Below are 14,481 nucleotides of genomic sequence, written 5' to 3' on the forward strand. Positions count from 1 at the left end.
TGTTTCCAGCTGCCCCATGACCAGCCAGGGCGCTCAGAGGGCAGGGGAGGGCTTGGGCTGTGAGGTGGGCAGGGGGCAGGCGTTACTGCAGTCTCTATGTTTAATTCTCCCCTTGTTAAAGGCCACCAAATAGCAAATGAAGACTTAAAATTCAAAGAATGGCGGGGAGGAAAAGCACCAAGCAGGACCTCCGGAGGTCCCAGCAGTCCCTGTAGACGACAGGGACTGTAATCCAGACCAGTAACCAGGGAAGAGGGAGCAGCAGGTGTGGACAGACAGACAGACAGACAGGCATAGGAACTGGGGCGGAGTGAGGGGCCAGGGGATCGGATGCTGTGCATGTACCCCGCCTCTGCTCCCCCAGATCCTTCTTTGGGTCCTCCCACATGGGACCCAAGGAAGCTATGGCTGCTGGGACTTCATTACACCATACTCTGTCCCCAAGGCCTTAAGGGGGACTCCCTAGCTGGAAGGGAAGGATCAGTGGGGTCACCTTTGTACTCAGCCTTAACAAGACTCCCCTTGCAGATGTCCCAGTGGTCACCCACCATCTAAGGATGAAGAAGAGAGCCCCCTATTTTACTGGGGAACATCATAACCCCCAGCACGACTCCTTTCCAGCCACAGGCGAGCGTCTTGCCAGCCAATCTCAGATACCCATTTCTGGTGCTTTGAAGTGCTGGAGGCAGCATCTAGCTTGAAGTTCGGCACAGCAGCCCCAGGCAGGAGGGAAGCCACCCAGGCGGTGTGGATGGATGGACTGCTCAGTCTCGAGACTAACTTCTCAGATCGAAGCTTGAGCCTGTGCGCCCTCGTGTGGACAGAATCCCACTCACACCCTGACGTGCCATCCTGACCCACCGTCCACGCAGCCGGCGATGAACAAAAGAAAGGGGCCCTGAGACCCGGAAGCTGCGAGCCTCCGTGGCCGGGGTGGCTTAGGGTGGTTATGAGGGTTATATGAGGATGGAGATGTAGCTTCCCACGCCAGCCCCCAAGGTGATGGGAATACCAGATCCTCCAACCGCCGGAAGTGCTGGCCCCCAGAGACGGTGGAGCCCACATCCCAGGCTACAGCTGACTTCAGCAAGAGTTCAGGGTTCACACTAGGGGTCTCAGAGGGAGGGCTGAGGGAGGGTAGGTCCCAGGCAATGGAATAGGACCCTGAACTGGAAGGAGCTGTGCCCAGGCGGGCTTAGGCTGTACAAGGTCATCCACAGCTCTATCTGACCTTGAGAGTAATCTGTCAGCTCAGACAATCCAGGCCCACCTCGCCCACCCCGTTTGGCGCCCTTTCCTCCTCCACATGTTAATTGCTGATTTGATCTCTCATCCTTCGAAGAGCAAATTGCCCTGTAACCATTTTCATCCTGGCAATTTTTTTTTTTTTTTAAATTCTTTTAAATTAGGCTTTTTGGCCTTTTAGAGCCCCTTGAAGAAAAGGCCATTTTGGTCCCTGGCAGCAGAGCTTTGAAAATCAAGGAACCTCTGCTGAGGAATCAGGTTTGCTTCCCCATCCAGGGAAAGGGTCTAACATTCCAGAACCTGGAGCAAAGGGTGTCCTGAAACCCTCTACTGGACAGTGCTGGAGAGGATGGGGATGAGCCCATTCCTCGGACTCCCAGCCAGAGCCCTCTCATCTGTCCCCCACAGCCTGGAGGTCACCTCCAAGTGGTCTGTAGCGACCCAGGCAAGGGGAGAATGCTGAGGCCCCACTAGAACACAGGCCAGCCAGAGCAGCACACCTAGGGAAGCGGCCCACAGCAGACCCGTCCATACCCAACAGCAAGCAAAGCTGTTCTGTTCAGGGCTGGAGCTGTGGGACAGCATGGCTACAGTGCCACCTCGTGGCATTAGGGAGGTACGATGTCCCCAGCCACACGACTCCCTTGGAGTCAGAGCTGAATCCAGGGGAACCTCCTGCAGCCCCCCATGGGGCGCTGAATTCTGGATCCAGGAAGGAAGGGGCCGGCAGGGCTGGTTCTGGCCTGTTGTAAGCTGAGGCCACGTACACGGCTGAGCCAGGGCAACATGATACAAAGCACAGTGTTTACTAAAGGCACAAAGTGGGAGGTCCGAGGGCGGGGCTGCCCTCCACCCTGAACCCAGACTCCTCTTCCGGCCACCCCACCCTCATACCACCAGGGAGAGCTGTTAGCACCAAAGGGGGGTGGGTACCCCACCTGTGGGGGAAGCATCAGGCTGGGGGACAGGCTGGGTGCCATCTAGCCCCAGGGAAGCAGGCCGGGGCACCCCCCAGTCCAGCTGCTGCCTCAGAGGGTACTTCATACACCTCCTTCTCCAAAGTGTCCTTCACAGAGGGGCCCAGTCTCAGAAGGGTTTCTTCTTATTCCTCACCCTCTCACGTCATGGTACTGCCCCCAGAGGAGGGGGTTCCAACGCCGGACAGGAGGGCTTCTCCAGCCCAATGGCTGCCAGGCAGGCACTAAGTCCAAACAGGGGCCAATCGAAGGGAAGGACAGGCAGGGTAGGCGGCTACCTCACACCAAGGGCAGCCTGAAGGGTGGGAGGGCTCTGCCCTGTCCTCCCAGCCCCCAGGCAGCCCCTGCTCCTTGGCACCGGGGCAGCCAGCGTCACAGAACATCGCCCTCCTCCATGCTGAAGCTGCTCCGTCGGCTGCTGGCCTTGGAGGCCTCAGGGGACATGGTGGAAAAGAGGGGGTCGGAGGCCAGGGGCAGCAGGGAATCATCTAGGAGCATGAAGTCCAGATCCTTCTTGGACAGGTTGGGGAACGGGGAGCCATGCTCTGTCCCCAGGGGATCATGGTAGCCTGTGGGCCCCTCATCACCCCCACCCCCAAAGCTCACGCTGTGGCTGAAGTCCAGATGATGAAAAGGAGACTGTGGCTGGGCAGCTGGGGGCTGTGGGGCCTGGGGAGGTAGAGCCGGCATGGGCTCAGGGTCAGGGACCTCAGGCCCCAGCATCAGAGCCTCCCCTGGGCCGTCGTCACTGGGCAGCTCCTGCTTCACCACCTGGTGAGCCAGCTCAGCCACGTTCACGCCGGATGGCGAGGTGGTGGGAAGGCCGTGCACTCGAGCCTGCATCTCCAGCTCCTGTTGGGGGCGGATGGGGTGATAAGACACATGATACCAGGCTAGCCCTCCCTGCCCCGCTGTCTCAGGTGCACACAGCCTGTCACGGCTGCAGGAGAAGAAAGCAGAGGGCAGCTCTCTCCAAGTCATCGCTGGTCAGTGGCGTGCAGGGTCACCACAGAGCACCCTGGCCAGCTTTCTCTCAAAAGTTGAAATTGAAACTGACTTGTGTGGGTGATGCGGAAATAGAATTTATCAAAAGGCATCGCATCCAGTGAGGGTGGGTGGCATCCACCGAAGCTCAGTTGTCACTTAGGGCATCCGTGCAACTGAACGCTAACACCTGTGGTCCAGTCAGCCTGTTTAGAGCAGTGGTTCTCAACCGGTGGGTCGTAACCCTTTGGCAAATCTCCACTTCCAAAAATATTTACGTTACGATTCCTAACAGTAGCGAATTCACAGCAATGAAAATAATTTTACCGCTGGGGGGTCACCACAACATGAGGAGCTAACTGTATTAAGGGTCGCAGCACTACAAACGCTGAGGACCACTGATCTGGAGGCCCAGTCTTGGTGGCCCTCAATACACCCAGGAACAGGAGTCACAGCTCCGGTGGGAAGCTGACTCTCAGGTCTGTCCTTCAGTTTGCCCAGAGCCTGGTGATCATCAGTACTGTCTGGTCCCAGAGACCCAGGGCAGGGCGGTTATTCCTGCTTCCTCGAGGTTAGGCATACTTTGAATTGCTCAAGTATATATGAGCAAAAATGTCTGTGGTACCTGCAGAGCCAGGCATGGTGGCAGGGGGCCTGTGATCCCAGCACTTGGGAGACTGAGGCAGGACTATAATTCCCAGGTCAGTCCCCTCTTCAAAGAGACTCCCACCTCTCGGAATTTTCTTTTTTTTAACACGTGACTACCTGACTTTAGGAGAGCTAGACCTGCCTGTGCCCAGTGTGCAGTGCACGACGGGCGTTCCGTGTGCGTAACGAAGGTGCTACTGTTTGTATCACATCACAGCTTCATTCCCTGTGGGCTTCATTTCCAGATCTCCCCCTTCAGAAGTTTATGCCCCCCCCCCGGGCTCCGCGCCAGTCACCCAAGGAGTCCAAAGTCAGGGCCAGACCTGGATGCGAAGCCAGAGCTGCTTGTTGGCCATCTCCAGACGGCGAGAGTGGTTCTCCAGCTCTCGGGATTTCTGCAGATCCTTCTGCATCCTCCGGATGTAATCCACAGAGGCCTTGAGGATGGTGCCCTTGTTCCAGCGCACGTCCCTGCAGCCACAAGGGGGAGTCAGGGGCCTGGCCAGGTCCCTCTGACAGTAGGCTCGGGGTTCAGAGTCCCAGGTGCCCCCACCCCTGCCCATAGCTAGTCTTGAGTAAAAGGGGTTTGTCTACAGAAACGACCCGCTCCTAGCTAATCCTTGGGACGGAGCAATCTGTCCAACCCATACCCATCTCCCTGTCCTCAGCTATCACCTATGCCCTGCATTTCTCCTCTGCATCAGTCCAGGCCCCTTCAGACACTCTCCCAGCATGACTCCTCCAGGAAGTCCCTCCTTTACCCCCAAGTCCCCCTTCCCAGCAGAAGCTGTCTTGACCCAGCAGAGGCAGGAACATCTTTTCTCAAACATGTTATCTCCACCACTGCCCTTAGCAAATGAGAACTGGTAATGCCTGTAGCTGTTGCCCAGCCCTTTCCCCTCCCTCCTGAACCCTGCTCACAGGTCATTGGCCTTGGGGATCAGCATTCCCAGCTCCTTGATGCGGTCGTTGATGTTGAACCTGCGTCTCCTTTCAACTACAGATTAAGATTTCAGGGGCATGGTTAGGAAGGTGGGGGCCCACCGAAGAGAAACCCCCAACCTAGGGCGTGCACCCCATAGAAAATCTTAGTTTAGAATAAAAGGACCCCTAGGCCCAGTATGGTAATTTAATCCCAGCACTCAGGATTAAAGGCAGAGGCAGGCGGATCTCTGTGTGTTCAAGGCCAGTCTGGTCTACAGAGTGAGTTCCAGGATGGCCAGGAGAAATCTTGTCTTGAAGAAAACAAAAGAAAGGAAGGAAGGAAGGGAGAGAGGGAGGGAAGGAGGAAGGAAGGAAGGAAGGAAGGAAGGAAGGAAGGAAGGAAGGAAGGAAAATGAAGGAAGGAAGAAAGGAACCTACAGGCAGGGACTGAAGCAGAGTCGGGTGTTTTAGACAATTAGGGGGTGGGGTCAGGAGACCCAGTCAACTTCAGCAAAAGGAAGACTGCCTGGGGCAGCCTCCTCCACTCCCATGGCCCCAGGCCCTGAAGAGTGAAATCTGATAGACTGGAAAATTCAAGAACACGCCCCTCAGCAGCCCCTCCCACTTTCCTGAAAAGACCGAGTACAATGGTTTCCTCCCGCTGCAACCCTTCAACACAGTTCCTCACGGTGAAGTAAAACGAGAATATAATTTACTTTCACGGCTGCTTCTTAACTGTAATTTTGCTACTGTTATAGCTCATACAGGATACCCGGCATGCCACCCACGTGGAAGGGTTGGTTGACCTTCCTCCCAAAGGGTCGAGACCCACAGGTTGAGAACTGGCTTATTGGCAAGCAAGAACCTGAGTGGTTTGGGCAGCCTTGGCGCGTGTCCAGGCCTACGGATGCTGGCACCGGGCTGGGTGGGGATGGGGAGTGAGGCGGGTGCTGGCTTCTCAACCCTGGTCAGATGGGGAGGGGAGGGGAGGGGCTAGACTCACTCAGGTTGTGATTGTCTTTCTTCTGCCGCTCCTTGGCCAGGGCCCGACTCTCAGCATCTGGGGCCAGAGAAGGAGCAAGGGGGTGAAGGAGGGAGTGAGTAAGAAGCAGTGGAACCCCAAAGGGACAGGGGAGAGGACGTTGGCAGTTACCTGTGAGCTCTCGCTTCTGGGTCAGGTCAGCAGGGCAGGAGCTGCTGGTGACACCTACCAGGGAGGCTGTGACCTGGGGGTCACCGCTGTACACATTCAGGTGGCTGCTGGAGAGGGGTAGCTGTGGGGCAAGGAGCCGAGGGGGGTTTGGTGAGTCCTCACCAGGGCCCATGGTGCCAGGAGCAGCTGTCCCCTGTGTTAAAATTACCCCCCAGCCCCTTCCCCAGGATTCGCTGTGCAAGGTTTTGCTCTGGAAAACGGGAAAGTGTGGCCCAGCACAGCCCTGCCCTCCGGAGCCTCTGGCCAGGGCGGAGGTGTGGAGGAGCCTAACCAATGATGCGATTAAGCTCCTGCTGTAGAAGCCCCAGGGAGGGGCTCAATCAATTTGGGAGTTGAGTTTTTCTGAGACTATGGAATTCAGCAGAGCAGGAACATGGAAGGCATTACAGGCAGGGTTGGAAAAAACCGGCTACCACAGAGCCGGGCCACAGGCCTAGAGACTCACCGTGGAGACAGGAGCCACCGAGACTGGGAAACCAACCACAGAACCTTACTTGCTTCCTGGCCTCAGTGCCTGCTGAACTTGGCTCTGCCTCCTGCTCAGCGACCTGGCAATATCACCAGGGCAGCAGGAACTGAAGACAGTTCTACCTACTCTAGGACTTTCTCTCAGTGGCCTGGCGAAACTCTGCGCAAAACAAAGGACCCAGAGCAGACAGGCGGGCCCCAGTCTCCTTAATTCCTGTCGCCCGCCATAGCATCTTCTTTTTTATTTTTAATTCTAGTTTTATGTTTAAATGTTGTGTACGACTGTGTCTGCACACAGGTTTGTGCAGGCACCCACAGAGTCCACAAGAGGGCGTTGGATCCCTGGAGCTGGCATTGTAGGTCACTAACATGGATGTGAGCTACCAACTCGGGTCCTCCGCAAGAGCAGTTTGATCTGCTAGCCACTGAGCCATCTTCTCAGTCCCAACCCTCTTCCTGCCCCTTCTAAATCTTCCCACAACCCTGTGGGTAGATGGCATCACCCCCATTTTGCAGCTGAGGGGACAGGGGAGTCAGAATGGCGGGGGAACTTCCCAAGGGCATGACAGAACATCCCAGTCTCTTGATTCTAAGCCTGGCTCCTCATCTGCTACTCACCTGAGCCAACAAGACCCATAGAATGGCCACGCACACAAGACTGTCAGAGGAAGGGCCCTGAACCCAGGAGAGGGATCCACAGATCTTCATAGGAACCATCCTCAGGACACACTGCTGCTCTGGAAGGTTCTCCCAGCCCTCCTCCTCTCTACCCCACTCAGGGAACTCCCTGAGCCTGCCCCATCACACACACTGGCCAGGGTTCCCCTATGTCTGTCTTTCCTTCTTCTGAGGCAAGGTCTCTCATGTAGCTCTAATTGCCCTGGAACTCACTCTGTAGGCCAGGCTGGCCTCGAACTCTCAGGGATTCACCTGCCTCTGCTCCCAAGTGCTGGAATTAACCAGACCCAGCTTGTCTTTCTGGAGTCAGTTCTACTTAGGGTCCCCGGGTCCTTGTCAGTATTTGGTGGGGGTGACCTTTGCTCTACGAGATACCAGCTCTGCTCTGAGGTCTCTCTCTAGCCCTGGAAGCACTGTGTGAGCCGCCGCCCTACCCCCCAGCCCAAGAGTACCGTGTTAGGCATCTGCATCTCGGGGTTGATGTAGCCCAGCACATTGTCCAGGCGCATTATGTTGTCGATGACATCATCAAGCTAGAAGAAAGAGAAGCTCATCTGGGGATGGGCCACCTGAAGAGGGGCAGCTGCTCACCTAGCACAATACCCCTCACCCCACCTGCTCATCTAGAGGAGGAAATGGACAGAAGAAGGCTCCTACGGAGGAGCCTAAGGCCGGTTTACGCTTGTCCCCAGGAAAGCCTTGCCAGGGAGTTTCTGATACAACCTTCCAGGGCTACAAGAGTGCTGGGCTTTCCTCGGAGCGTGCCCTACCCGCAGCAGACCGTGTAAACTCTCCTCAGACCAGGGCTCCCCGGGGGCAGGACTGTTCCCTGGGGGCAGGACTGTGTCCCTCCACCGGCGCCCCTCACTCACCTCCTTTTCAGGGTTGGAGCTGATGTGCAGCATGGCCATGGGACTGTTGGGGGCACTGTTGCCAGCTGAGGTGGACAGCACGTGTCCAGCCCGCACCCCGGGGGATGCTGCTGGCGGGCGCTTCGGGGAGCCCTGGGCTGGGCTGATGTGGGCCGCAAACTTGTTCCCGTAGGTCTCAGATAGGTACTCCCGAACCTTCTGGTGCTGGGACTGCTGCAGGTGGTAGGAGGTGGGGTTCTCCAGGTAGGACTGCACCTGCCAGAGGTGAGGACGCAGCTGTAGAGGGGGCTGGGGCTCAGAGCGGGATGGGAGTCAAGTGGAGGCAGAGGCCCTACCTTCAGCACCTCCCCAGGCACAGGCGGTGGCGACTGGAAGTGGACTGGGGTGTTGATGGCCGGGGTGGGTGGGCCTCCCAGCTGTGGCTGCTGCTGCTGCTGCTGCATGTAATGCATGACGGCCTGCTGCTGCATGCGTTCTCGCTGCTCCTCCTGCTGCGCCTGCTCCCGCATGAGCTGCATGCGCAGCCCGATGCGTGACGCCATGGCAGCTGCTGGTTCCGGCTCCCTGTAGTCGAGGGGAGACGGGTCCATGAAGAGTTCATCACCCTCACAGTCCTTCAAGGAGGGCTGGCACAGGTACGGCGGCTGCTCCCATTGCACATAAGAAGAAACTGAGTCCTGACAGAAGGGGTTTGCCCAAGGCCATTGAGCAAGCTGAGCCATGAGCCCAAGTTTCCTGGCTCCTGGACCAGACTGAGGACTCTGTCCTTCAAAGTGACCCCTCGCCGGCCGCAGTCACATTCACATCCTGAGCATTTCATACCTGGCCCCAGCTCCATCCTCCTCTCCTGCCCCTCCCCAGCCCAGCCCGCACCACGCCTCCTCTGAGTGCCCCAGGAGCCTCCAGATGCTCAGAGCTCCTCCCCCGCCATCTGCTCAAAACTCCATCATCCTGATAGTTCCTGCTGGCTCCCTGCTCACAACTCTCCATGGCTCCCAGTTCACTCAGAGCAAAAGCCTAAGCCCTTAACATGGCCTCAGTGGCCCCCTGTAATCTGCTGCCTTCACGGTCCCCCTTAGGCCCCCTCCCCCATGTTCCTCTCCCTTGTTCCACTCCAGCCGTAAACTACCTTCAAACACCCCAGGCACGCTTCTACCTCGGGGCCTTTGCACTTGTTGTCCCCTCCACCTGGAATGTTCTTTCTACCTTTCTACGGATACCATCGAGGCTCACTCCACCTCCTCCAAGACTCGAATGTCACCCTACAGTGCCGTTTCAGGGCCACTGTGTTAAAATGGTACTACCCCCTGCCCTGCCCTGCCCCCCCCCCCCCGTGCTTCTCTGTATCAGATGCCACCATCTAGGACGGGGCATTTTTTGCTTCTTATTATGTTTGTTACTGCGTTCGCTGTCTGTCCCTTACGAGGAATGCAAGTTCCCTGAGGGGATGCATTTCATCTGTTTGTTTACTGCTGTACCTTCGGCCTCTAGCCTCTGGGGCATGGGAGACAGTGAGGTGGGTGGAGAGAAGGAGAGAATGGATATGATCCTTGGACCAGATTCTGGAGATTAGTCCCCCCAGCTCCAGGATCCCACAATCTCGAAGAGAAAGGAGGGCCCACAGGCAGGGTGGGTTCAGTCCTGTGAAGAAAGGCCGCTCCAGGGCCCCTCACTGCTTGGAGCTCGACCCACTGTGGGGAGGGGTGGCTGAGGCCCCCAGACTTAGGCTGGGTGGGAGGGTGAGACAGAATGAGTCCCGAGACTGGACCTGTCCCATCCCTAGGTTACAGTGGGCAAGCCCTTCCCCTGGCTGGGCCACAAATGGAAGAGTAGAACCCAGTGACTGCTCAGGGGCAGCCCAGAGGCACAGGGCTTGGGGTGCCAAGTCATGAGAGTTTGGGAGTGGAGAGGTTTGGCAAGACTGACTTTATGGTTAAGCGAGGGCAAGGGGGTGCACAACCCTGCTTCTCCGGAACTGCTGTGTGTGTGTGTGTGTGACCTTGGGCAAGCTGTCTCCCAGAGCCTCCTCTTTAAACATACTGTGTCCAGTAAGAACTAGGCTGTAAAGTGCCTGGTGGTGTTGAGTGCGTAAGACTGGCATGATCTAGCAAGGCCTTCCAACTGGGACCTGAGGTCCCCGTCAGCCATGTTGGGAAGCCCAGCTCAACCACAAACTTCTCATAAAGAAGGGGAAACAGAGGCACAGGGCAGATACGTTTCTTGTGGCCAGACAGGGCTAGGGTCCATTCAAGGTTTCTGTGGTCTACCCCATGCTGGGGAGGAGAGAGGGTGGTGTATAGGAGCAGAAGTGGACCCCAGGTCCCAGGGTCCCAGCCAGGGCTCCTCTAATGGGGTGAGGGATCCCACCATCCCGGCTGCCCCGCACCACAGAGCAGCCCTCACCCCATCGTCCATCCTCTACCCAGTGAAGGCCTTCGCAGCCCACGGTCTACACGGCAGCCCCAACAACCCAGGTTCTGCCGCCTCTCCTTCCCGCCAGCTGCGGCCACCATGCCTCCCACCACCCTTCTCCAGCTCTTACAGAGGAATGTCCCTGTCTTCACGCCACAGCCCATTAACCACACTGGCGAACAGACCCTGGCTCTGACCAGATGCAGCCCCACACATCCACTAGGCAGCCGGCAGCCTCCCCTTCCTGGACAATCCGACTTCAGATAGCCAGCGGGGGCCAAGGGGCCTGGCCGTGCCAGCCGGCTCAGGGAGGGCTGGGGAGAAGGCGTCCCTTGTTCCCCTGACAAAGGCTTGGCCTAGCTACCTCAAGGACTGTGCTAGACCCAAGAGGCCATGCTCCGGCTGCGGCTGCTGCCTCAGTCTCAGCTCCCTGTCTATGAACTGGGTGTGGGGATTGAACCCCTCCCCCCCCCAGGAGCCTGGCAGAGGGTGTGAATAATGAGAGGGGTAAGTGCCAGTGACCTCTGAGGGAGGAAGCAGGCAAAAAACTTCCGCACTCCCTAGCACCTCTTGGACAGAGCTACTGTACCCCATATTCCTGATGGCAAAAATCTAGCCTCCTCTACCGAGCTTGGGAGAATGGGTGAGGGCCAAAGGCTTGTGGGTACTGGGAGAAGAGACCCTATATACGGGTCAGCCTCAGTGCGGGCTGGCCAGGATGAACCAAGAGACAGGGAAAGTCCTAATTCCTTCCCTTCCTGCCCCTCAAAGCCTGGAAAGGCCCACTGAGCAAGCCCAGGACCACGGGGCCCACAGGACCTACTATGTAAGGGTACCACCTCCTCCTACGGGGAAGCCCCTGCCTCTCCCAATGGCACTCCAACCCCATCTGCACACTGGGACCCATGGGGTACTTCCAGCTGCCATTTGTCCGGGTCCTCGGCTGACTGCCTCAGCCCAAAGCTGAGTGACCCCATGGGCGCCCGGGCTCACAGATGGCCTTCACTGGCTGGGTGACCTGGGGAACTTAAAACGCCTCTCTGTGCCTCATTTTCTTGATCTCCAAAGCAAACGGATCAAAGTGCTTTCTGGGCCCAGTGTGGTGGCACACCTTCAATCCCTGCACTTAGGAGGCAGAGGCAGGTGGATCTCTGAGTTCAAGGCCAGCCTGGTCTGCAGGAGGAGTTCCAACAAAGGCTACATAATAAACCCACAAAAAGTGCCTTCTGGGTGGGGCTGCTGTGAGTTTCGTAGGAGACTCACCGTGCAGACATCCAGCAGCTCGAAGAGAGGGTCTCTGCCTCTTCCACCCGCCCCTCCGTATGTAGACTTCCCTAACCAGCCATCTACATCTGAGTGTGAACAAGCTGGGTAGACCTTTTCCTAAGGAATGGGAGTGCAGAGAGACGCCAAGGCAAAGTCTGTGTTCAGGAAAGATACACCATGAAGTCAAAGAGGAGGAGGAGACAGCCACAGACTGAAGTGCGTAGATGGGTAGAAAGAGAAAGCCCCAGTGCTGAAGCCGGTCTGAGAGAACAACCATTGTAGCCATTTACAGGAAGGAAACGGAGGCGCAGAGGAGTGAAGCAACTCTGCACAGCTGCACAGGGGTGACACAGCTGGCTGCCACCTCTACTTGTAACACACTATTCTGGTCTCCCCAGCAGCTGGTCACCTTTGGGGCAGGGTGTACACGGTTTCTCCCCTTCTTAGGAAGCACGGTAACTCTCCCATGTGATTACGTGTGAGGTAGGCCAGCAGAAGCCCCATCAAGTCTGAATGCCTCTCTGAAAAGAAGGGGTCTCCCCATCCCCCAAGGTCATCTTGCCAGGCCCAAGTTCTCCTTACTAGGAGCAACGGCTGTTAAGCCTGGTGGGGACCCTGAGTGGCAGAGGCACCAACGTGGTCCAGGCTGTTCTTGAACTTACTATGTAGCAGAGGATAGCCCTAAACTCATGACACCCAAGTGCTAGGATTCCAGCTGTGCACCACCACAGCTGGTTTCTTGCACTGCTGGGCATCCAGTTCAGGGCTCCATGTGCGATAAGCAAGCACATCACCAAATGAATTGCTTCTCCAACACTGTGTTGTCCAGGCTGGCTACAAACTCCAGATCCTCCTGCTCCAGGCCCCCCCCCCAAACACACACACACACACACACACACACAGGAACATGTTTGCCACCCATACCCAGCTGCTCAGGAATTTATCTGCTTTGTAGGGAGATGGCTCAGTGGTTCAGAGCACTGGCTGCTCTTCCAGAGGACCTGAGTTCAATTCCCAGCACCCACACGGCAGCTCACAACTGTCTGGAACTCCCGTTCCAGGGGACCCGATGCCTTCACACCCAACACATAAAGTTAAATATTTCTTTTTTAAAAAAAAAAAAAAAAAAACTGGATCATAGGGTCTGGAAATGTAGCTGAGAAAGCTCTGGGTTCGATCCCCAGCACCGCATGGACTGGGCATGGTGGGCGGTGCCCACCTGTGATTACAGCACAGAGAGGCAAAAGGAACTGTCGTTTAAGGTCATTTTTGGCTGCATAGCGAATCCGAGGCCACCACTTGAGAGCTTGTCTCAATAAATACACAAATAATAAATGGACAAACAAACAAAATGAAAGTTGTATCTCAAAGCAAAACCCATGTGGTCACCCAAGGACGCTGATGAGGGTGTCCCCTGGCAACACTGTAACCGAGACCCAAACTAGACACTGAAGGAAAGGGACAAAGAAGCTGTGCACAGGCCACGCCTCTAGAGGCAGAGGTAGGCAGATTTCTATGAATTTGAGGTCAGCCTGGTCTACATAGCAAGCCAGGCCAGTTCCCCCTCCCCCCTGGAAGAAAGCTGTGCACAGACATTCAGCACCGCCCGACCACTGACCCCACACACCACCGCCGGTGGCCCTCATCGACATGTCGCAACAGAGGCCAGATTCAGAAATCCCTGGAGCCAGGCTGGGTGTGGTGGCGCATACCTTTGATCCAAGCACTCAGAAGGCAGAGGCAGAGGAGACAGACAGGCAGATCTCTGTGAGTTCAAGGCCAGCCTGGTCTATACAGGGAGTTCCAGCACAGCCAGGGCTACATAGAGAGACCCTGCCTCAAAAAACCACCAACAACAGCAAAAGCCAAAACGCATGAAGTCCCACCTACAAATACAAAGTTTAAAACCAGGCACAAAACATCTACTGTGTGAGAAGTCAGGATCCAGTTAGCCTTGGGGGACTGACTGCCTGGGAGGGAGAAAGGGCGACTCTGCGGGAGGGAACCGGGAATGGTCTGTGACATGCTGCAGGTGTTGGTGACACAGGCTGACTTGTTTATGAGCACTGGTCCAGCTGCTCGCTCCTAATTGTTTTCATTTTTTGAAGCTCACTGAAGGAGGGAGGCCGACCTTGCACAGTTGAAAAGCAACAGTAAGCAGTTTGCCTTCACCAACATCTGGACCCCAGCATGTCCGTGACAGACTCCCTCAGCATGACTGCCAGGGCAGAAGCAACTGGGGAGCCAGCAAGGTGGCTCAGTGGACAAAGGCACCTGCCACCAAGCCCGAGGACCTGAATTTGATCCCCAGAATCCACAAGGAAGGACTGAGTACCACAAGTCGGCCTCTGAGCCTCCATTTATACACCATCGCATACACACACGCACACGCACGCACGTGCACACACGCACACGCACACACACGCACACGCACACACACGCACGCACGCACACACGCACGCACACACACGCACACGCACGCACACGCACACGCACACACACACACACACACACGCACTATAAAAGTTTTTTAAATTACAGATGTTCATTAGCCCAAGGAAGTCATTCTAAACGCAGAAAACACTTATACGCAAACACACAGTATACATTATGTAGAAAAAAAAATCAAAACAATCTCAAGATGGGTGTGCTGGCTCATCCTGTCCTCCCAGCACTCCAGAATTCAAAACAAGAAGACATAGTAAAAGTGTGAAGCCAGCCTGATCTAATAGCTGGGTGTCAGGCCCGCCTAGACTGTACAGCAAGCGCCTGTTTAACAAATACAGTAGCTGGG

The 14,481-nt window shown here is 56.3% G+C and overlaps 1 protein-coding gene across 3 annotated transcripts in view; it reads right to left on the reverse strand.

The window, feature by feature from the left end:
* Window positions 1–2,028: 2,028 nt before the first annotated feature.
* The window catches only part of Tfeb (transcription factor EB), a 52,716-nt gene continuing 40,263 nt past the window's right edge, over window positions 2,029–14,481 (reverse strand). For 2 of the 3 annotated variants that reach the window (XM_051204623.1, XM_051204621.1), the window contains exons 2-9: window positions 8,345–8,573; window positions 8,010–8,264; window positions 7,590–7,670; window positions 5,932–6,052; window positions 5,782–5,838; window positions 4,776–4,851; window positions 4,178–4,325; window positions 2,029–3,074 (exon numbers count right to left, since the gene is read on the reverse strand). In XM_051204623.1, the coding sequence (XP_051060580.1) occupies window positions 2,595–3,074; window positions 4,178–4,325; window positions 4,776–4,851; window positions 5,782–5,838; window positions 5,932–6,052; window positions 7,590–7,670; window positions 8,010–8,264; window positions 8,345–8,551 (1,425 nt within the window). In that variant the 5' untranslated portion in view covers window positions 8,552–8,573 and the 3' untranslated portion in view covers window positions 2,029–2,594. Of the gene's footprint in view, window positions 3,075–4,177; window positions 4,326–4,775; window positions 4,852–5,781; window positions 5,839–5,931; window positions 6,053–7,589; window positions 7,671–8,009; window positions 8,265–8,344; window positions 8,836–14,481 lie in introns of those variants that run through there. The other variant, XM_051204620.1, reaches the window with a different exon arrangement.

The sequence above is a fragment of the Phodopus roborovskii genome, unplaced genomic scaffold (assembly GCF_943737965.1).
Source record: "Phodopus roborovskii unplaced genomic scaffold, PHOROB, whole genome shotgun sequence".
In the NCBI taxonomy this organism is placed as follows: domain Eukaryota; kingdom Metazoa; phylum Chordata; class Mammalia; order Rodentia; family Cricetidae; genus Phodopus; species Phodopus roborovskii.